Here is a 22,098-nt window from a genome sequence, read left to right on the forward strand (position 1 = left end):
ATTATTGCATGGGGATTATTGAATCACATGTTTGTAAAAGATTTGACTCATCTATAGCCTAGTTACATCCTATTTAACAGCTTGACTAATTCCTTCTGTGAATCATTTATTATGGTTGTTTAATACTATTTCTTTTCTGTCACCGACCTCCTTATTTGACAAAATCTTTATTGAGTGACGCCAAATAAACTCTCCAAGAGGTTTGGCTTGGAAAATTAAGCTCGCTACTCAATCGATTTGATTCATGTAGACATCAACCTCTTGCATAAGCCAAAACAAGTATATAATTCTTAAAATGTAGAAGTAATAGAATGATGGGCAAGTGCCAAAATCTCTCGTCCCCATTGCGATTTTTCTTTGTATGTTTTTATTTTCAAACAACTTTTGAATATCTTCAATTTGAATGTCTTTAGTTCAACCCAGCTTCAAGCAGAGCTGCTAAAGGTTTGTTTTAGATCAAATCTAGTTTTGTCGGTAAAAGCAGACAAAGTTCCCTTTCTCGACATTGATAGCTTCTTTTGGCAAGTATTCCAAACACGTGCAATTTTTTGGGCCACTAGAAAAGCATCTTGACTTTGTTATAAAGCAAGAAATAAATTGTATTGGGCACAGTTTTAGCTACCATTTATGAAATGTGACTCAAGCTTTTGAATTTTTCGAATTCACTCACTTTTTGTTAAAGCAGATTGTTTTTATTAGAACATTCTATGAAATGTCATAACCAACGCCATTAATGCCCAAGTCAGCATGGCCAATTTTTGCCTTTGCCCTTCAAATGAAATCAAAGACTTGGTTATATCAATGAAATCATTATAATATGGTTTCTGGGTATCTGTGTGTGAACATGCATTTTCCAATATAAAATGACATTATGGAAAAAGCAGAAAATTCACATTTCCAAGTAATAGTTTCAAACACGAGGCCCTTGTTTGGCTATTCTTAGCAAACATATGTACTCTTAAAAAAACAAAAAAAATATGAGGTTTATTTTGTAATTACGACCAAAATATATGACTCTTATCTGTAATTTTTCTCTTTTTTCCATAGGTCGCGTTATCCTTTTAGCAGTCATTTTCCTCCACGTTTTCAATTGAACGTTGGAGTTTCCGCACTCCACAAAATTTGCTTGGAGTATCCCCAACGACTCTCGATTTTGCTTAATCTAACTTGAAGTAGGATCCTTATTCAAGCATGAAACATAAAATTATATCAAGATTTACAAGTAGTCTGTTCTGGATGCCCCACTAAAAAATGTTACAATTGAGTTCAATTGTATCTCAATTTTGATTGGAAATTTAATGGAATCAGACGATTCAGGGATTCAACTGAACCGATTGTGAATCTATAGAAATCAAACAACTTTACTTGAACAACTCTTGCCTTGAATCTTCCACTTTGGTGTTTCTTTTATCTGTTGTTAAGAGGTGTTTCATAACCGGAAATGTGTGGAGGCGTGAATAATATCTGAGGCTGTGGACTGTATGTAGTGCCTGAAAAATATGGGAAAAATGGTTGGAGCTGACGGTTCACGAGACCGCGTGTCAATTATTAAAATGTTCGAGAGACTGAAATATATTTGAAGCGAGCTGTCTTTAAAATATATAAAAAGAAAAGTCAAGACTTTCGTCTCGGGTTGTAAATATATATATTTTTCTTGTTTGTTTTACAAGGTGGGAATTTTCATTCAATCTAATGATCGGGAAAACTTTCTCCCGAAGCAATCAAATGCCTCCTAGACCTGATGATACGTCATGTAATTGTTTGCCAACGTGAGAGTCTCGATGGCAATTTCTTAACGTCCATGCTTCGTTATGCACGAAGCTGGAAAATTAATGGGAAAAGTAAGACTGATTTTGGGAAAGAAAGAAGGAACACGTGTTTTAGGTTTAGAAATAAAAGGTTTTTTCTTCATTTGGAAGCAAAAGAAGATTCTGCTATAAGGAAGGTTCTACAAGATGGAGGACCTTTTCCTTGGGAGTTTTGATTTATCTGCAGAAGCTGTTTCTATCTAGCTCTCTTGGGTATCTATTTCCTATTCATTGTTCCCACACACAAACAAAGATTTTTGTCATGAGAAGCTTTCCTAGAAAAATTTCCATCCTCCCATGTAAGTCTATTTTCAAACCTACTCTAAATGTTCCTTTTTCTATTTGATTTTTTTATGTTATACCCAAAACAAAAAACTATTTTTAACAATTTAATGGGGCAATCTGTTGTTCTTATTTATGCTTTAAAATTTGCCCCAAGGGGAAGCCACCGTCCGGTAGTCGACTACCAAACAATGGAAACTAAGGAGGTAGGAATTTGAATCCTCGTGTATTTCCCACGAAACCCTTGGACTGTGTCCAAACAAGAGATTAGGACATCGGGAAGATCCAATTTTCTCACGTTGCGAGCAACGAAACGAGGCACCAAGAGAGTGGTAGACGCTCCTTAGCGAGGGGATAGAGAGAGAGAGAAGGTTGGGGAATAAGGATGGGAGACGATCGGGTGAAGGCGGAAGCGTCGCAGGTGCTTGGTCTCTTCCAGGTCCTTCCTCGCCTCGTCGTCTTTGATCTTGACTACACCATCTGGCCCTTCTATTGGTAACGTATCTTTCTTCTCTTCAATCATTTCTTCTTGTTTTCTTCTCGTATCTTTCGTCCTTTCATGTGAGTTCGTTTCTTGATGTTGTGATAGAAAGTGCGGAGTGTTCTTATGTCCAAGTTGCATATGTTTCTCGCTAAACCGTGTATTTGCATAACAGAGAAGGCGAAGTAATTCGTCGGAAACGATATCGCATCAATTCCACATGGCCTTCTTCATGGAGTCAGCTTTTCTTGCTCCATTAGGAATACCCAAGAGGGGAAACAGGGAACGAAGAAAGAAACAGAGACTATCTTAGAGTTTGTACGTGGTGACCAAATTAATGGACACCCAAAATAATGCAAAAAAGTGTTTTCCGCATATACTTCATTGTTGTTGATGAGTGAATGCACTACGATTGTTCAAGGAAAGACGAAAAATTTCGTAAACAGCTTAAGTCTAAATGTCGCAGGATTGAAAAATAACACCAATCGGATATATCTTCGTTGTAGAGGTTTAAACATGTTCCCCTTTTCTTCTAAAAGGTAGACTCCTAAAATTGTCCTCTTTTTGACTGAATTCAGGTTAGAAATTTTATTCAGAAAATACAAAAGCGGAAAGCTGAAAGGAGTTCAAAATTTTGTTCTGATTCTTAAAGCTCGATGTGGATTCTTGGATACAAGAAAAATAGATTGTTGACTGACAAGCTGTGCTTTTCTGTCAGTTTCTAGGGAAAAAGTTAAACGCTGCAGTCCTTTAACTGGCTTGGAATTAGGTAGTTGAATTCATGATTTCCTTGCTCCGGTTTGTCCAGGTGGCTTCACAATGGACTCTACCTGTTTCACTTACTAGAGATTGAGGCATTGAGCAATCATAAGATAGTAAAGTGAAATTGACTGATATAGCCGGTAAATGAGTGGACAAAATATGTTCATGACTCATAAGCTGTTACTCAACTGCTTCCATGCTATGTCACATTTTTCAATGCAAACTATGTTATATTTGGATGCAGCTGCAGATACAGGGATAGAGTAATTTTTGTAAACTTCCAATATGATGTTTACATAAAAAGATAAGGGGCAGGTGGAACATCCTCAAAGATGCTGGAACATCCTGCAACATTAGAGCATCAATAATGCCTCTGAGTTATCCATTTCAAATGAAATTTTTATATAGTTCAGGAAAAAGTTACGTGGATGATCTTAGAATCAGGATAATTTCTGTCATTTATGGCTATGAATTCTCCCTGGAAATTTATGTGAAGACAAACACCTATATCGACCTCCATATATTAATTTTGAGAAGCACAATCAAACTTATTCTCACATTTCAGGGAGATATCTTTCATGGTGACTCTCATAAAATTTCTGCAGTAAATTTCCCATCTTTGATAAGTATTGATAAGTTGTGTTAGAAAAACAGTGAGGTTACTTAGCATGTGTTGACTAAACTCTTCCTACAATCTTTCCTGATCTAGAGTGATTTATGGGCATCGAGAGCCCTCTTCATGGAAGGCGGAGAATTCCTGAATGACTCTTTTGTAATGTTGTTGAATGCCAAAATCAAATGTAACTGGTCAACATCTTATGTATTCTTTCCCTGTGTTTCTTCAACCTACTGGAATTACTGTTGCAAGAATTAGCTGGACTCTGGAGTTCATTGGTGAATGCTGTCTGAGGATGACCTCTGACATACTGCTTGCAACAGCACCTGCACCACTAATGAAACTTTTACTACAAACAGATCTATCTAAAGCTGATGCCCACTAGGTATATTTGGAAAATTTGTTGAACCAACAGATGATGAACTGATTTCATGCTTTGCCACATTAGAAATGGTGCATTTCTTTTTTCCTTGTTCAGATAATTAAAAAGTTCAGGCTCCACCCAGTATATTCTTGTTCAACTTAAAAATTTGGTTGCTCAATGACCCAGTTAATCATCAAGCTTGGCAGATTCCAGAAACTGAGTTGCCTAAACATGAATATCCACGTAAATATATATTATATTCTCTTATACTGGGTAATGTGCTTTTGGTGTTTTCTATTTTCTTGGTTTTGCTAATCCATTTCCAATGCACATACTAAACTAAAGAATGTCTTATCTTCAGTTGATATTTTGCTGTGAGATTTTCTGACTAGCATGCCTTTTGTTTCTCTAGAGCCGTCCCTCTATTAATAGCTTTAGTTATTAACAAAAGAAAATGGGAACCATTTGTTTGCATTATATATTTCTTCACCAGAAAGTATCTAACTTTCTTATGCTCATCCCATTGGCAGTGAATGTCGTTCCAAACGTGAAATGCCATCCCTGTACCCACATGCCAAGGGTATAATACATGCTTTAAAGGATAAAGGAGTTGATGTAGCAATTGCTTCTCGGTCACCTACACCAGACATAGCAAAAGCATTCTTGAAGAAGCTAGGGCTTGAGGACATATTCGTAGCAAAAGTAACATATCTGTTCATTTTGATAAAAGATCTTTATAGCTGAATTATTTTCTTCGAACAGATGGTAAGCATTCTCCATTTAGTTGTTGATTTTTTATGTTATCCTGCACTTGTAGGAGATTTTTTCAAGTTGGACCCATAAAACTGAGCATTTTGAGAGAATTAAGCGGAGAACAGGAATCCTTTACAATTCAATGCTTTTCTTTGATGACGAGTATCGCAACATTGAAGCTGTAAGTCAACATTTATGCTAATTGTTTCTTGTTGTTCCTTGGTATCTGTCTTGGTCTACAAAGTCGAATGGAGTTATGCTGGTTAAATATTGCAACTTTGATTAATCAGATGGCTATGTTGCAGAATAAACTAATACAGGATCGATAAACCTTCTGAACACCTGGGGGACATGCACATGGCACTTGAAAACCTGATATTCATTCTTATTTTCCAACAATTGTACAGGTTTCAAACATGGGGGTCACAAGCATTTATGTTGACAATGGAGTGAACCTTGGAGCTTTGAGAACCGGTCTTACAAAGTTTGCATCAAACGCTGCTGGTGGCAAGAGAACGTGACCTAATTCAACCACAGGAGCTGCAAGCTGCATTGGATATAACACAAACTTAGATCTAAAGAACCTAATGCTGCAGTTTGAGTTTAGAAGAACTTGAATGATGGATCAAAGGTCTTTTTTGTGGTGATTGTGTGAAGCACTTAGCCAGCTTCATCTTTGCTTCTTTACACCTTCATTCTGCCTTTTGGCCTTCGCTTGATGATTGGAACTTTGTCATCTATTTCTTGTTTAAGCTACAGTGTATTAAATCCTCCTCTCTATTTAAGAGAGCTTTTACAGGAGAATTGGCGGGACAAATCCGTTGAAGATTTTTCCTCATAGAACTTCTAAGAAAATTGAGAATGAAAATTCCATGTCTAACTTGGAAACTTGAACAGTCAGTTTCTCTAAAAAAAATCCATGACTCATTTGAAGCCCGAAGAATTAATCCTTATCTGCTCAAATTCAAAATCCATATTTTCAAATAGTATTCCGCTTCAATGTTGCAATTCAAATTTAAAAGAACTTCAACAATTGCTGAAGATCATTTTTATGTTGATTGTGTGAAGCACTTGCCAGCTTTGTGTTGCTCTCTCCTTTACGCCTTTATTTTCCCCTTTGCTCTTTGCTTGATGATTGAACTGTATTGTATGTCTCTTGTTTAAGCTGCAGCAATATCAAATTTTCCTCTCTATTTAGCTTTTGCAGGAAATTGCAAGAAAGGCAATTGAAAAGTTTTGCTTAAAAAACCTCTTTTAGAAAAATTTGCAACAGAAAAGTCCATCTCAAACCAACTTGAAGAACAGTGTCACTCTAAATTTCCGTGTTTCATTTACAACTTGAAGAATTAATCGTTGTCTTAACAAACAGGACTATAGTTAAACCGCAAAGAAAGTACTTTCTTTTGAGAACTCTATTACGAAGTCGACAATGTTCACGCATAATCAAACTCGCAGACGAGCACAGATGTGGAAGTCCCTAGCTGGATAAGCCATCTTGGTCGGGAGGGGTCTTCGGCATAAGCTGCATGTTCCATTCGATCTCGACCGTCGTAAAAAATATCGCCATTTTTATCCAATGAAACAAAAAATAAATAAATAAAGGAAAATTGAAATTTTGAAACAAAAATCTGTATTTTGGAAATGAATATGCAAAAATAAAATGTCATTCTTTCTAGGTTTTTTCCCTTCTGCGGAAAAAAAAGGTTTCTTAGTATGTGTTAAATTTTTTATGCTTCTTCTAATAGTTTAACGGCTATTTGGGATTTTGATCAATGTTTTTTGTAAGAAAATTCATGGAAAAGTCGAAATTATATTATTTCTTATTGTTTTTGTGATTTATTGGTTTTTGAATTTCCGAGACTTTTCAAGATTCAAAATATCCTATTTAATATCCGAGAATGTCTTCAATAGTAAGAGCCTAAGAAACCGAAATTGCATGTTTGTGACAATTCATGTTTGTGACAATTCATGTTTGTGACAATACTTGGGACGAAGCTATCCATAGGGTCCACTCTCCTATCACCTTTTCTACTTGGTAGGCAAACTTGAACAGGCAAAGTCTTGGAACTCTGATGCCAAGACTTGCATCTTGAGTACACAATGCTGGACCTTCTTCATCTTCAAAGTCTTAGTTCACAACTACCAGTTCAGTACATGAGTCCCTTGTCCATTAAAACTCATTCTTCTTCTGGCTTTATGAATTGGCTGCGTATGTAATTCGTTCAAGATTATGTTCTTTGAAACCCAAACCCCTGACCAATTGGACGAAGCCCTCGTTAGAAGCAGCTTCATTAAAACTAAATATCATCCGTGACCGATGCCTGCTCAAAATATCAAAATCAAATTCCCAGTGTCACCGGTTCATGTAAATGCCTAGCCGTACAGTATTCGTCAGTGGAAGCCTTCCATATCAAAGAAATCAAAATCAAATTACCAACAATAAAGCCAAAATGCATTTCTCAGAAAGAATTGGCAATTTACATTGCTCTATTGCTTCTTAGAAACAAGTTCAGTGACGGCAAAATGCCCCAGTTGCTAGGGCATCCACCAGTGGTGATTCGTGCTTGCTCATAGAGCAGAAACTCAAAACAATTGCCCACTTCGTCATACTGCAACTAACCATTTAATTCTTTCAGTGGTAATCTCTCAAGACTTCTGTCAGTTCCATATTTTTGAGAAGCAGAAATTAGCCTCTGAGATTCTTCAGTTGTCGTCCTGTATGCCCCTTTCCTGGGAGTTGATTTGTCCAAATCCTCCAGAAGTTTTTGGTTTTGCCTGCATATGTTCATCTGTTATTGTAATCTAATGGCAGGTTAAGCAAAAACACCAGTTCATGTGTGTGTGTGTGTGTGTGTGCGCGGGCGCGTGTATCTGCGGGTTGTGCATAAGCCGCAAATGGGAAAATCTCAGATTCTTGGATTGAATGAATTCAATACTCGACGTGCCCCAATTTTCTCAAATTTGTCAAATTATTTAAAGACAATACTGATCAACTAGATGAGTGGGATTTGCGGAACTAATCATATTCTTTATAAATTTTAGTGGTGCTTAAAATTCCAATGTTGTATGAAAATAAACTAAAGCCAACCTGTTTTAATCTCCACCAGATTTAACATGCAACAAGTCTAAACAGAGCATTATGTAGAAGGACACTAATAGTGATGTAACAAACGGGGCATGTTTATCTAACTGAAAGGACAAATAAATCCAAGGAAAATCAGGAAATTTTGATAGTTGAAATGACCAGATATATTCAATCACCTTATTAAGACTGCGACGGTTTGCTCCTGGATATCTGAGAACGGCGCACAAACAGAAGCAAGTGGTTCGATTTCGTCTTTCTCATCTCCGTTGATTGCAAGACCCTCCATTATGCACTGGAAACTGCTCAAGAGGTTTAAATCCTGGCATAAAACCTCATCTATTTGATTTGGCAATTTGGTGAAGAACGCCATTCTTCTTTTCATCTCGTCTCTCTCATCAGACAAAGTTCTAATGGTATCATTCAAATTTGTCAGTTCCTCCTGAAAATTCCTCAACCGGATAGCTTGCGTCTGATTTGTCTCAGTGGCGAGCCTAAGGTCAGCTTTCAATTTGAGTATGACATTGTTCAACTCATTATTAGCAGTTTCCATGGATTGTACTTTAGAATTAAGCAGATTATTCTCTTCTTGCAGAAAAGCTTGCCGCTCTTCCTCAGCATGCAACTTCGTATCTGATTCTCCTTCAAGCAGCTCCACCCTTTCCTTTAATTCAGATGCCAGTGCTTCTTTCGATACAAGTTCCTGCTTCAGGCCTTTAATTTCTTCCTCTAAATTGTCAACTGTATGGCTTAATTCACTTTTACTAGCCTCCATTGATCTTAATTTAGCATTAGCTTGCTCTATTTGTTGCTGCTGCAGGCTAAGCAGTTCGTCTTCAGCATGTAACTTCTGGTCCAACTCATCTTCTAGCACCTGGATTCTTTCCCTCAGCTTTATTGAAAGACTCTCTTCCTGTACCAGTTTCTGTTGCAAATCTTCAGTTTGTTTTTCCAGCTTACATATTAAGTCCTTATCCATGCTTTTATTTGATTCCATTGACCTTAGTTTCGCATCAAACTGCAGTAACTGTTCTTGGTGCGAAGCTATCATCACTTCCTCAGCATTCAATTTCTGGTTTAGTTCATCTTCAAGAAGCTGAATTTGTTTCTTCAATTCAGATGATGAACTCCCTTCCGATTGCAACTTAACCAACAAACCATCAATTTCTTCCCTTTGTTTGGAAATTATGTTACTATTCTCATTCATAGTAAATTCCATGGACCTCAACCTAGAGTTTAATTGGTCTACTCGTTCTTTTGGTACAGACAGCAACTCTCCAGCATGCAGTTTCTCCAATTCAAGTGCCTCGACTTGTTCCTTTAATTCAAACGAACTTCTTTGTTCTGATTCTAGTTTTTGCTTCAGGCTTTTATTTCTTTCTTCCATTTGCTTAAGTATTCCTTTCCACTTATATTCAGAAGACTCCACAGACTCCAACTTTTCCTTTAGAAGCTCACACTGTTTGTGAAGGACAGCGTGCAACCTTTTTTGAGATTCAAGGTCTTCTCTCAGATTTCCAGTTTGTTCCTCTAGCTCCATAATCCAACTATCTTTCATTTCAACATCAACTTGATCCAGAATATGAATTGCAGACAACTTGTCAATGATAACCTGGCTATTCAACAGCTCAGTAGTAAGTTTTTCAACTTTGAATTGCTTTTCTCTAAGGGAGACATTAATTGCATCCTCGTACCTCTGTTCCAGGAGAGGCACTTTTTCTTTGAACTGCTCCAATTCTAAATTTTTGGAATCAATAATTTGAAGGTAGTTTTCCTTTTCCTGTTTAAACCTTGCTTCTATGTTGTGAACGAGAACTTCAGTCTCTCTCTCTTGCCTTTGAAATAGCGCCTGATATGTTTGTCTGTGATCTTCAGTTTCTGCTTGTGCAACTGTTAATCGCTCAGCAACAGATTTCCATCTCTGTAACTCATAAGCCATCTCCAATTCTCTACGTGCTTTGTCAGCTAATTCAATGTGAGCTTTTTCTAGTTCATCTGCAGCATTGTTTAGGTCTTGCTTCAGAGAATTTTCTTTTTGCATGGCTTGTTCTTTTAGGTGACTCTGGTGGTTCAGTGATTCATCAAGCATTTCTTTATGCTGTTGAAGCTCCTTTTTCAAGGTAGAGGAGTGCTGTTCAAGAGCATCTAGTGACTCAATTCTCATCAATAAGGTGTCTGTATTTGCTCTGGCGTTTTCCATCTCAGATAGGATATTGTCCAACTCTCTTTCCTTCTCTGCCACTAGTTCCTTGAGATTGGAGATCTCCTGTTCTTTCTTCCTGACATAATGTTCAATCTGAAGTCTTGAAGCATCAAGTTCTGACTGTGTTTGCAGAACTCCTGATCTCACCACCAGCAGAATCACAGAAAATTCCTCATTTTGGGAAAGAAGTCCAGACAACAAGCTATGGCAATTTTCCAGTTCCAACTGCAAATCACGTACCTGATTGTTCCTGCCCTGTAAATCAGCTTGACATTCATCCAAATGTGCAACCAGCTTGTCTACTTTTAAAGACCATTCTGCTTCTTTTTTTTCGAGGATTTTTGAACACTCCTTGTGTATCTGCTCCAATGCTTTAAATTTCTGTTGCAGTTTTGATACTGAACCAGACATCCTAGCTTCAGCTATTTGGGACTTTTGGAGATCATTTACCATCACCTGAAGTTCCTGATTTTCTTGTTCAAGGTGAACTAGTTTATGTTCCATCTCCTTTAAAAGAGTTTCCTTTTCTGTCAGTGAGCCTCTTAAGCCAGCTATTTCTTCGTCCCTGTTCATTGTCAAGCTCTCAATCATGGATCTAGCCTCCTGGAACTCTGCTGCAATGTTTTCATAGCCAACCTGTGATTCATTCACCTTAATTTCCAGCAATTTTCTCCGGCTTTCTTCATGAGCAAGTGCTTGATGACACATCTGCAATCTTGACTTTGTATCATCCAACATTCTTGTTTGGGAGTCCATATCATTTTGCAGCTTCCCAACCTCGTCCAGAAGTTCATTTTTCTCTACCTGCCATTCACATGTTTTATCCTGAAACTCATCCTGAAGTTTTTTGTGAGCTTCTTCAAGATGCAGAAACTGCTCTTTCTTCCACTTAAGCTGCTCCTTCAAATTACTGTTTTCTTCCTCATACTTGTGGAGAACACCATCTCTTTGTTTTAACTCGTTCAAAGTGTTTTGTGCTGCTATCCTTTGAGAGCTTTCCTTTGCAAGATCTGCTTCCATCCCGGCAAGCTTTATCTTCAAAATATCACATTTTGTCTTGTTCTCAGACCATTCCAGGAGACAGGCATTCTTGGACTCTATATCAAGTTCCATTTGCTTCATTGCAGTGATCATGGTTTCGGCCTTTCCAACTGCATCAGAACACTTCGTCTGTGAAATGGACAAAGCCCGCTTGAGGTCCTCAATCTCCTTTTTGAATAATAGAATCTTCTGCTCTTGATCATCAGATTTTGCAGTTGCACCATCCAAAGCAGAGATTAGCTCTTTCTTTTCCTCTTCACATTTTCGCAATTTTTCAGAGTAACTTTCCCGGAGATGTTCATATGTGGAGTTTAATTGTCTCAGAGAGACCTCTTTCTCATGGAAACTAGAGTTCAGTTCTTCATATAATTTTCTGGAATCGTTGATTTCCATACTCTTCACCCTTAGTTCTTCGGCCTGATTTTCTATTTGCTGCTTCATTTCACGGATCTTTGCAAGTTGACCATCGTGAGCTGTCCTTAGACTCTCAGCCAAGCTCGATTTGGCTTTATATTCTTCCATAAGCTTTGCCATTGCGGCCTTGGTTTCATCCAGCTCTTTACAAACGGCTTCCATTTCTCAAGGATCGTTACCAGTGCAACTTGAATAACATCAGTACCTGCTTGGGTTGAGATAAAACAAAATGAATATCCAATGCTGTTACTACCAGACCTTAATCAGGAGAACAAAGGTATCCGCTTTTAAGACGTGTTCTCGTGATATGGCTGGTCCAAATAACAAGAGCAACAATAGTATTACGTGTACTTTGCATGACTAGTAACGTGAACGGAGCCATTGGAAAACTAGCCGAATTCTTCAGCATCAAGACTCACCAAGAATTTGTCTATCGAAAATCTAACTGGACTCGCGCAAGGCCTTCATAAGAATCAGCTGCAATAAATGGGACACGAGGAGAACAGAACTAAAATTAAACAAGAACCTATCGAGAACACCCGTGAAAAAAGGACGATCTATGCTAAGGGACGTCGGACTATTATACAGAAAATACAACATGTACAGACTTCTTTCACTTTTGTGGATAAAGGTGCACATTTAGACCCCCCATACGTATTACATGAACATAAAACAGTAATTAGAACTTTAAATAAGAATTAAAAAAATGAGATGCTTCCCCCGCAAGATTTTCCTCTAAAAGTAGCGAATGAGAAGTTAAATTACTTGAAAAATATTGAACAACGAATCAAGTAAAGTTTTTTAAAAAAAAAATCAAGAAATGTCGCTTAAAAGAATTCCACTGAAGAGGGAAAAGCGCCCAAATCTACTTTCCTCCTAATTGAAGCACCAGAAGTTCTTTAATGAATGCTGCTAGTACTAATTGTTCAAAGCTGAATAAAAGAAGAGAAAGAAGGAAAGGAGGGAAGGAGAGAGAGTCATAATGTATGTAGATGAAGCTTCTTACTGTGGGATCCAACACCCCAAAAACGGCCACTCTAGGACTTCCGCAAGCATTTCTGTGAGTTATTTCTTAATGCCATAAACTTGACGAACATGGGAAAGCATAAACGCAAGAACTGAAGCAAGATAATTTTTGTACAGTACCTTTTGAACGACTCTTCACTGAACAAGCAGATCAGCCTTGGCCTTCACCCACAGAGAAAGAGAGAAAGAAAGAGAGAGATGGGTTTTCTTGCTCCCAGAGAGCGAGATTCTCTCTGAGAAGAGGAGATCGATGCGCTTGCTCTTTCGGGCGAGAGAGACGGACAGAGGGAGCGGGATATGGAACGTTTTTGAAATTTTTTGAACGTTCGACGGCAAGGCATTTTAAAAAGGAAAAAGAAACAAATAAGGCAACTCGGACGACTTTTTGGGCTTTAGATCGGTTCGGGTCGTAACGGGGATTATGAACCCGCCCACTATACGCAATCGTGTGATTTTGTTATCAAACTGTGAAGTACATACCAATATTTTCTTTTTTGCAATTTTACTTGAGTGAGAATATCACATTAGCATAAAACCTCCAAGGTCATTCCCTTGGCATGTCTTGATTAAGGAAGAGTGTAGCAAATGATGAAATGCTTCGAGGAGTTGAAAATAAGCATAGATCCGAAGATTTCCAAATCGGTCAATCTTTAAAACTGTTGCTAAATCTATGGACAAACCGGCGAACTAAAACATCTTACTAGCTAGGAGCTAGAGGAAAAGGAAGCAAAAGCGACTCCAGTAGTAGCACAGAAATGGGAGCAACCTAAACCATGAAAACAGGGTTGTGGGCAGGGGCGGAGCCAAAAAATTTTCATGAGAAAGGCTGAATTAAAGTTTCTAAATTTTGACACGGACCAATATCATTTTTCAAAATTTTAATGCAGGATAAGTAAATTTTTTTAAATTTTACATATATATATTTTTTTTAGGTGGGGCCAGGGCCCATGCGGGCCCCTCCCTTAGCTTTGCCCTTAGTTGTGGAAGAAGATCAATACAAGTGTCGTGCTGTTAGGCGAAGGGATATAATACTACACCCTAAATGGGGAGAGTTCAATAGAAAAAAAACATCTATGGCTTATGCGCTCTGACCCGAGTAGCATGAAGGCACGTGTAATCCATTTTTTTGCAAATAAATGATGTTATACTCTTCAAGGAATATAATCTTTTTATATAAACAGCAAACAATTTTACTTCCTTAACTCAAAAGCATTGCAAGGGAGTTTCTTGTATTAGTTGCTTCACATGATTGTGCAAGTGGTTTGGTATTTCAGGTAGGACTCATCGCTATGTTGAAGCATTTTTTTGCTTAATGGCTGGTTCTTGTTGGCCTATAGATATAAATCCACTTCATGATTCATAAGGGCAAGCGCAAGCAACAAGATTGGCTTGAATATCACTACATATGCATCTATTATATGTATTATTGTCTCAAACAGTTCCCTCTTTGTTCATGTGAAGACTCTTAAAGTGCGTATACAATTAGACACAACAGAAGCTTTTCCCTTATATAATTTAATCCATAAGTGATGCTTGGGCATTTGAACAAAAGAACAATTTGTAAGTGTTTGATGAATCTACTCTAAAAAGATTTGTGGAGCATTACAACCCATTATTTTATGAATCTATCTTAATTTTAGGAACAAATTCATTGGAAACTTGCAAACTGTTCAATGATCCAAAAATCTCATAAGAAGAAGTCATTTGGCAGTTGAGACGCTTTGTGAGTATCCTATGAATTTGGCTAAGACAAGTTCATGGAAAACTATGACTATTGTTCCATGAACTTACCTCAATTTTTATGACAGATTCACGAAACATTCACAAAATGTTTCTACTATCAAACAACTCTTAAATGCCTCTTAGTTTGCATTTGGATGAAGCCTTGGTAAAAAGGGGTTTTTTGGTTTTTGTGAAAATTTATTTTTTAATGGCTTTTGCAAAACGGGTTTTTATGTTTCGATGATTTGACAAAAACCTGGTTTTGAAACTTGGTTCTTGTTTAGATGACTAAAAAACCTAGCTTCACATAGTGCTTTTGAAAACTACAGGAGACTATCATTAGTATTATCTATAAGTACTTATTATCATTATTATTGTTATAAGAAAAACATGAAAATGAGCTGAAGAGTGCCATGGTGATGTTTATCACTTTTGAAGCCAGCATATATTAAGTGCATATATGCACTTTATTCATCAATTAAACAAATATTTGCAAGCTGCATGAGACATGATTTGTTCATTGAAGCAAAGACATGCCAAATAGTATGAAAATTTTAATTGAGTAATCAACAAAGTTACACTTTCAAAAAATGGTTTTGGAGGTAAAACTTAATTTTAAACACCCACTTAACTTTTTTTTTTCCTTTGTGTAGATAGTAAGAAAAAAAGAAAACGTCTTCTATTTTAATCGGAATTGTGTTTGTGGAAATTCTAGAAACATAACTCGAAAGCGCCAAACGCACTCTTAGTTGTTTTATTATCTGCTATCAGATCAAAATGAAATGATCAGAATTCTAACGAAACCCAATTCTATGGATTTGGGTTCTTCAGTAGGATCTAATTTTCAGCATCCAGAGTTTCAACAATTTCGGACCTCGACGTCTGGATGTTTTCATGTGTCACCGAACCGTCCCTGCATAATCCGAGTTGAGTTTAGCCCGCCAATTTTTTAAGGGTAACAGATTCCCTCGCCTCTCTCTCTCTCTCAAGTTCTCGAGTGGCCGGAGGGGCAAAAGGAGCAGGAAGATCCTCTTGATTTCACGATCAAGAAGTTTTGTCTCTCAGATGGTCCAAAGGTAATCGAATGCACAAACACAATTCCTCTACCTCTCTGTGATTCTGGTTTTTCTTCTTTCTTCTCTATTCTGTTTTGCGTTCAGGTCACGTTAAAACGAAGGCCACAATCAGTAACGAGCAGCGGCTCAAGTGACTCAAGTTGAGAGTCCGAGACTCCGAAATTGAAAGTAAAGCAGAGTTTTTACTTTCCCTCTAAAAAACTCTCGAAGCATTTTGTTTCCCCGCCCGGCGCCCAACCCTCGCCAAATCAGAAAGGGGGAAGCGGAAGTGCCATATCCTTTCCCTCTGCGAATCTGCCGCGGTGGCCAGGTCGGCGGTCGCCCGTTGCAGCGTCACTCCATCATTCATCAGAGATTCAGAGACCCGCCAGTCCGACTCCGGCGTTGTCTACTTGTCTCTCGCATAGCTACGCCGCCGGCGCCGAGTCGGGTGAGTGAATGTTTGCCTCCATGCCCCAAATGACTGCTTCTTGATACTTGATAGAGTCATAGATACTTGAATGTTTCGCAACTGGATTTCGATTTGATTGCTTTTATTCGATGTTGGCTCATGCCTCATGGCTGCGCCTGCGTCAAAAAGATTGGTGTCGCTTGTCGGGTTTTTCGTTTTTTTTTGCCCTTTTTCAACTCTTGTTTTATTTCCTTGCCGCAGTAAGAGAACATGAAATATTGAAGGTATTCAGAAAATAATTGCAAAAACGAGCCACTGGTCTGAATGCTAGCTTACATATTGCGTAGCAAGCGTATGTTATACAAGTACTGATATATGAAAGAACATATTACCGCCAATATGTTTCGCTTCTTCGTGTATATCTGTGTTTTCTATCTGATAGATTTCTCTGAAAGAAGCACTTCTGTCATAGCATGAAATGCAGAGAGAACATTCATTAAGATACCTCCAGGTTCTTTTGGACGAGTACATTGCTGGAAGTTGCGGTATTGGCTGAATGCCCATGCTTCACATTTCACAATACATTCAGGCCCTTTTCACAATACATATATTTTAATTTGATTTTTTTTTTCACATACTATGTTCTAGTGCCCCATAGCCAAAAATTTCTGGCTCCGCCACTGGCCACAATCTACCGATTCCTAGGGAATAGTTTTGCGTATAATCTGATTTTAATGTGATAAAAAAAGATTGAAGGTTGAAATGCTTGAATTCTCTCTCTCTTTCACGTACGTGTGTGTATGTGGACTGTTCGCCACTTGGAGAGGGAGAAGTCATGAGCCTATGGGGGGATGAAGATGATTTCGTTTGCATTGTTCTCCGGTTTTACTTCACTTCTCATAGGACAGTGTGCTCGATCTATGCGGGGGACAGCAACACAGAGGAGCTGAAGCAATCCACTTGGAGGCTGGAGCTGTAATCGTGCCTTGAGCTGGCAATTTGAGACTGAGTTCTCCTAATTTCCTCTCATGTTCATTGTAATTTAGTAGAATCCGGTGATCCTGGAAGTTTTCTCGAAGTTGGAGTCCATGGGTTATTCGGTTCGAAGATAGGGGTCGACTTATGGATTTGTAAAGTTGTCGGAAGAGACCCGTGGTCGAAGAATTTGGTTGTGTGCTGCCTGCATCGGGAGTCTATGCCTTTGGTGGCAGCGCGAATGTATCCTTTCAGCGTTGCCATACTCGCCATAAAAAAGGATGAAGAATCATAAGCGAAAAGAGTCTGATCTCTAGGTTTGGCACGTCGATTCTAATTGATTCGTGCAAAAATAAGAAAAAATAGATGTGGCAATACCTGCCGTTAATTTATTATTTTTTATTTAGTTATTGGTGGTATGGTAAAAGATGCCTGCTGGTATGACAAGACACTCATGCCAGAGAATACGCTTCATCTTTTAAAACTCTCCTGTGGTTGAACTGCACCTCATTCTTATGAACTTTAGATAGTTAGTGGCTCTGAAGTGCTGCAGTGAGTCCATTGAAGAAAAAAATAATGAAAATGTCAAACTTGTTTGCAGATACAAAATGATCAATTCATTAGTAGTATGTGTGTGCGCCTACATGCAAGTATGCGTGAGAGAAAGAGGGAGAGAGAGAGAGAGAGAGAGAGAGAGAGAGTGACATTTATGTTTTCATTTTCCCACTTCTGTCATTGTTGCATACTATCAAACATGAAATAGAAAGAAGCTATTCATTTTTTTGCACAAGGAGAAAAAACAATGTGGGAAAAGGATGTTTTTTGTGTATACATGTGATGCAAGAAAAGAATTCCTTTACTGGAAAGTGCAACCAGATGGGGCGTCAGTCGGGATGGTGGAAAATTGGTTTTTAGATCATAGAGATGTTCACTCTTCATTCTCTGCAATTGATCCACAATGGCCACAATCCATAAAGAGGAAAAAGGAAAGCCACAATTCCATGATATGTTGTGCCATAAGTATACAAAAAATAATAGTCTTACTGGATCCACTGACCTATTTGTCCATATCTGATAATACATAAGAACATGAATGATGTAAGTGATGAACAACCGAGTTTGACTGTGTCCTCCTTTGCTTAATATGCAACTATCCTTTCATGCTGGGTTGATGGTTTCCTATAGCATCACTATCATCATTCACAATTTGCTCTTCTGATCAATCATGGATGACATCTTTTAATTGGTTAAACTTTAAAGTTTGTGGTTCATTAATCATTACTGCATTATATTATTATTTTTTTCCAAGAGGAGATAGGTGCAATTACTTTCCCCAATGGATATGCTGCCATACTTCAATCCACCAACTATAAACTAGTTCACGATAACTGCATATCCTGTGTTGCCATCAGAGCATGTCTTCCAGAAGTCGCATTTGTTTTCTGTAATGTGATTTGACATGTTAAATCACTATTTTATTGAATTTTTCTTTGTTAAGGCTTGGATCTTTTCTCTCAATTTCATATAGCAGGTAGTTCACTGACGATGGTTTTAGGAAAGTAAACATTTTAATGTTATTTGAGTCAATTTTTGAAGTGCAGGTCTGAGGGAGAGTAAGCTGAGGCTAAGCAGACATTTGTGGATAGAAAGAAAAGCAATAAATTGTAAAGCTAGAACTTTTGTTTGTCTATGGCCCAATACTATGAAATAGATAACATAATAATGGGGGAAGAGGTAATATCTGTTTCTGTGGTAGTGGTGCTTTTCTTTTACAGGACAACACTTTCCTAAATCCTTTCTTTACCCCCCTTCTTGTGTTTTTCAGCTTGTTTCAGTTGTCTTCAGGGTAGGAGCTAATGGCGTTGGAGTATTAGATCCTGGTTCAGATAGTAATACTGTATGTCCAATGTACACTCTGGATACTATGGATGCAATCTCAAAGCATCATGAAGGGATTCCATTTATAAGTTAGTTTACCTGCCATTGTTTCATTTGCATAAATTAGGTGGAACAAGGTGCAAAGGTTGATCTGCCATTTTGGCTTGCATATGAACTGTATTTGAGACAAGCAGTTACCCTCAATGTGCCTCCTGCTTTCAATCAAAAGTAAGATGTATTGTGGTTTTCTTTAGCCTTTTGTGGCCAGAAAACAGCATCATATATGTATCTCAAGAAAAAAGAAGTTATGCGGGTTGTCATATCTTTCATACTGCTTGTATCAAATGTTGCTTTTTTTATGATGCTGTCTCAAGCTGTATACGTTTTGTAAAACTGGCAGGACAAGAAAGGAAATTCAAGCTGATCCTGCGTGTGTGGATTTAAGAAGTCGATGTCCGTACTTCTATGAAGTGGGTTGCAAAATTGCTCCCTTGTAAGTTCATATGTTGCATAAGGAAATCTTTATCCTCTTGTGTTCCTTCAATTACTAGAATGTGTTTTTTGGGGCTTGTTTCGGCAACATGGAATCAGCACCTTGAATGGATCATTTCTTTGTAGTGGTATGGATCCAATCAGGTAAATTCTGCCCCACCTTCACCCCAACATGAAATTAAACTCTCCTCTTATATGTATATATAGAAACAATGATCATGCCTTCCACTTTTTATCTTTGCCTTCTGGCTCTCAAAGTACTGTATGTGCTGTTTTGACAACTTCAACGATATAGATAGATGCAAAATTTTCAAGTTTGTGGAATAAAAAAATCATAAATTCAGATGTATAAATTAGAGTTTATTTAACAATTAAACTTTTTTAGCTCATAAATTCAATTTAAACATTATTTCATGATTTTTTAGTGTTATTTTTTCCATAACTTCTGTATCCATCTATACAATTAGATTTATGAAAAAAACTTGAAACACTGGGATCCATGCATTACGAGGCATAATGTATAGAATATGTTTGATATATATATATATATATATGTATGTATGTATGTATGTATGTATGTATATGGGGGTTCAATGCTGCAATGTCCCTAATGTTGCCACGTTTTTTTCGAAAAAAAACACGATAAATTGAATTGCCGTTTAAAACTTTAAGAAACAGCATTTTAATGCCAAACAGTTTTTTTTCATTTTCTATTTTCTAGCATTTAGTTGCAAATCTACTTATCTTTTGATGTTTGTGTTATTAGTTTCTCACTCATTTTATTTTTTCCCCTATTTTTAGTTTTTAAAATTTTTAAAAATTTACCATATTTTTCCTGTTGTTTTCAAGCTCGCCGTTATTTGTGACTTTGCTTATTGCTGAAAAACAGTCGCTAAATTAGCACCATGGTTTATGGTGTGGTGATGGTTTCTCATATATATATATATATATGTATGTATGTATGTATGTATAAGCATTCATGTGCTTGAATGGTATCTGTAACTTGTTTGGTTAAAGCTTGACAAATGAGAATGGTTATGTTGTCTTGACTACATTTATTCTGAAGAAAATATTGCATCTGTTTCCAGTACTGGAACAATGGGCATTGGTTTGGAACCTTTGGATGGGTACAACAAGAAATTAACTTTGGAAGTTATTTAATTGATTACCAATTTGTGAGTTCCTTCATATTACTGACCATTTTATGTAACTAATTAAGTTTATGGCTTGTCTTTGTGAATATTCAGGGTTGGTGATAGGAGCATTGGTTCCTTCCTCCTTGATGCATTTAGAGGTCGGTATAGAGAAGTGCTTAGCAAGGCACACAGCACTGCATCTGTGGCAGCGTCCAAGTCTATCTTGTCAAAAGAGGAGTGCGAATGTAAGGCAACCATTTTGTATTATGCTGGCATTACCTAGTGTGGTTTATACCTTTCTTGGCCTTTTGGCTAAGATTAAGTGTGTGTACCTAGTATGGTTCATGTTTCTACTTGTTCATATGCCTATCTAACTTTTCTTCTTTCCTTTTGAAGTATTTAATGCAGCAGAAAACTCTATGGCTTCATTCAAAAAATGGCGGGTAGAGGGGGCAAGGCTGGAGAAAGCATCCATTCTTGGGAGGAAGAGGAGATCAACAGATTAGGTGTTCAAAATAGCAAAACAATCCCCCCATTCTTGTTTCTGCATTACAGTTTCATTATCCCTCCTTACTTGAAGGTCAACTAAATTATAGCAGTTTGTTGACCTTTTGTCAACTGCAAGTTTTCTGAGTGATCTGACACGACATGTTAAATGAGTCTTTGAAGCATATGTTGTGTTAACTATTGTGACCTTGGAACACTGACACATGCATCTCGTTTGCACCTTGAAGCAGCATGTTTGCAATGAATAATCTAGTGGAAGTGGTTTACTTACCATAGGGAAATCGACAATGGCAGATTCCATAGTCATCATGTGAACATAGAAGTATAGATATCTTTAAATTCAAAAGACCTTGTAGCATGTCTACTACAACAGAAATTTCCCTACAGTGACTTATTCTTGCATTTGTCTTCACAACTAATAAGTTGCATCCCTGTTACTTGATTACAGTTGATACCATGACACTATCTATGTTCCCATGTTCTGCACGGTTATTCAGAGTTGGTTGATGTCTTTTAGTGATGACTGTATTGGTGCAGAAATTTTATGATTTCAGAGACTAATTAGTAGTTAATCAAGCAAGAGATAATAGCCTTAGGCTGTGTTTGGGAGCATTTAGTTGCAGGTGCATTTTTTCTTTACGTGCTCTACTGTTTAGAAGCCTTACAGTTTCCCTAAGAAATTATTTGTTTCCTGTTCCTGAATTGTGTTGTAACAGGACGTCCTGTTCTACTGTTCTGGAACACCACACAACATGCTGGGAATGGCCTGTGTTTATGTGGTTGAGAACAAACGTGATGTGTTTGAGACACTGCGTTCCACTGTTTGTAGTGAAATCTGTAAACCTATTGGAAGTGCAGCGCTTATGACTGCAGGAAAGTTGTATTCCCTGGAACACAGTGTTCCCCACAATTAAACCAGCTCTAACATCCTCTGCTTTCCAACATACTGTGGAGTTATTTGGGTTGGGGTGGTTTTGTTGGACAGTTCTGCTGGATGTTGGATGCATTTGAATGGCTAAAATTTAAAAATGTGATACTAAAAGACAGTCACTAAATTGGCAATAGCCACGGTTTATGGTGCAGTGATTG

General features: G+C 37.6%; 3 protein-coding genes across 6 annotated transcripts; 2 read left to right on the forward strand and 1 right to left on the reverse strand.

Annotated features, from left to right (window-relative positions):
- Nucleotides 1-2,216: 2,216 nt before the first annotated feature.
- LOC116252203 (uncharacterized) lies at nucleotides 2,217-5,960 on the forward strand. The gene is made up of 4 exons (XM_031626323.2): nucleotides 2,217-2,585; nucleotides 4,844-5,015; nucleotides 5,131-5,247; nucleotides 5,474-5,960. The coding sequence occupies exons 1-4, from the start codon at nucleotides 2,476-2,478 to the stop codon at nucleotides 5,585-5,587; spliced, it is 513 nt and encodes a 170-aa protein (XP_031482183.1). The 5' UTR covers nucleotides 2,217-2,475; the 3' UTR covers nucleotides 5,588-5,960.
- Nucleotides 5,961-7,476: 1,516 nt separating this feature from the next.
- On the reverse strand, nucleotides 7,477-13,146 carry LOC116252218 (uncharacterized protein At4g38062). Of its 2 annotated transcripts, XM_031626339.2 has the most exons (4): nucleotides 12,953-13,146; nucleotides 12,226-12,283; nucleotides 8,328-12,011; nucleotides 7,477-7,841 (listed from the first exon to the last, which is right to left on the reverse strand). In XM_031626339.2, exons 3-4 carry the CDS (start codon nucleotides 11,966-11,968, stop codon nucleotides 7,682-7,684), a joined length of 3,801 nt encoding a protein of 1,266 aa, XP_031482199.1. In that variant the 5' UTR covers nucleotides 11,969-12,011; nucleotides 12,226-12,283; nucleotides 12,953-13,146; the 3' UTR covers nucleotides 7,477-7,681. The 2 variants fall into 2 exon arrangements, with proteins under 2 accessions (XP_031482199.1, XP_031482198.1); XM_031626338.2 differs by lacking the exon at nucleotides 12,226-12,283.
- Nucleotides 13,147-15,338: 2,192 nt separating this feature from the next.
- Nucleotides 15,339-22,077, forward strand: LOC116253700 (DNA replication complex GINS protein PSF3-like). Of its 3 annotated transcripts, XM_031628656.2 has the most exons (9): nucleotides 15,339-15,630; nucleotides 15,715-16,060; nucleotides 18,598-18,730; nucleotides 18,822-18,893; nucleotides 19,002-19,102; nucleotides 19,275-19,367; nucleotides 20,614-20,747; nucleotides 20,899-21,008; nucleotides 21,726-22,077. In XM_031628656.2, exons 3-8 carry the CDS (start codon nucleotides 18,686-18,688, stop codon nucleotides 21,006-21,008), a joined length of 555 nt encoding a protein of 184 aa, XP_031484516.1. In that variant the 5' UTR covers nucleotides 15,339-15,630; nucleotides 15,715-16,060; nucleotides 18,598-18,685; the 3' UTR covers nucleotides 21,726-22,077. The 3 variants fall into 3 exon arrangements, with proteins under 3 accessions (XP_031484516.1, XP_031484514.1, XP_031484515.1); XM_031628654.2 differs by lacking the exon at nucleotides 21,726-22,077 and having other exon boundaries at nucleotides 15,341-15,630; nucleotides 20,899-21,290; XM_031628655.2 differs by lacking the exon at nucleotides 21,726-22,077 and having other exon boundaries at nucleotides 15,341-16,060; nucleotides 20,899-21,290.
- Nucleotides 22,078-22,098: the final 21 nt, after the last annotated feature.

Source organism: Nymphaea colorata, chromosome 4 (genome assembly GCF_008831285.2).
Source record: "Nymphaea colorata isolate Beijing-Zhang1983 chromosome 4, ASM883128v2, whole genome shotgun sequence".
Classification (NCBI taxonomy): domain Eukaryota; kingdom Viridiplantae; phylum Streptophyta; class Magnoliopsida; order Nymphaeales; family Nymphaeaceae; genus Nymphaea; species Nymphaea colorata.

What these genes read in the sequence shown, in the direction of transcription:
- LOC116252203 (XM_031626323.2), top strand. Translation starts at nt 2,476, where the DNA reads ATGGGAGACGATCGGGTGAAGGCGGAAGCGTCGCAGGTGCTTGGTCTC. An exon ending in ACCATCTGGCCCTTCTATTG is followed by an intron (nt 2,586 to 4,843) that starts GTAACGTATCTT and finishes TCCCATTGGCAG; the next exon opens with TGAATGTCGTTCCAAACGTG. An exon ending in AGTATCGCAACATTGAAGCT is followed by an intron (nt 5,248 to 5,473) that starts GTAAGTCAACAT and finishes ACAATTGTACAG; the next exon opens with GTTTCAAACATGGGGGTCAC.
- LOC116252218 (XM_031626338.2), bottom strand. Translation starts at nt 11,968, where the DNA reads ATGGAAGCCGTTTGTAAAGAGCTGGATGAAACCAAGGCCGCAATGGCA. An exon ending in ACCGTCGCAGTCTTAATAAG is followed by an intron (nt 7,842 to 8,327) that starts GTGATTGAATAT and finishes GAACATATGCAG; the next exon opens with GCAAAACCAAAAACTTCTGG.
- LOC116253700 (XM_031628656.2), top strand. Translation starts at nt 18,686, where the DNA reads ATGGCCCAATACTATGAAATAGATAACATAATAATGGGGGAAGAG. An exon ending in ACATAATAATGGGGGAAGAG is followed by an intron (nt 18,731 to 18,821) that starts GTAATATCTGTT and finishes TGTGTTTTTCAG; the next exon opens with CTTGTTTCAGTTGTCTTCAG. An exon ending in CCTCCTGCTTTCAATCAAAA is followed by an intron (nt 19,103 to 19,274) that starts GTAAGATGTATT and finishes TAAAACTGGCAG; the next exon opens with GACAAGAAAGGAAATTCAAG.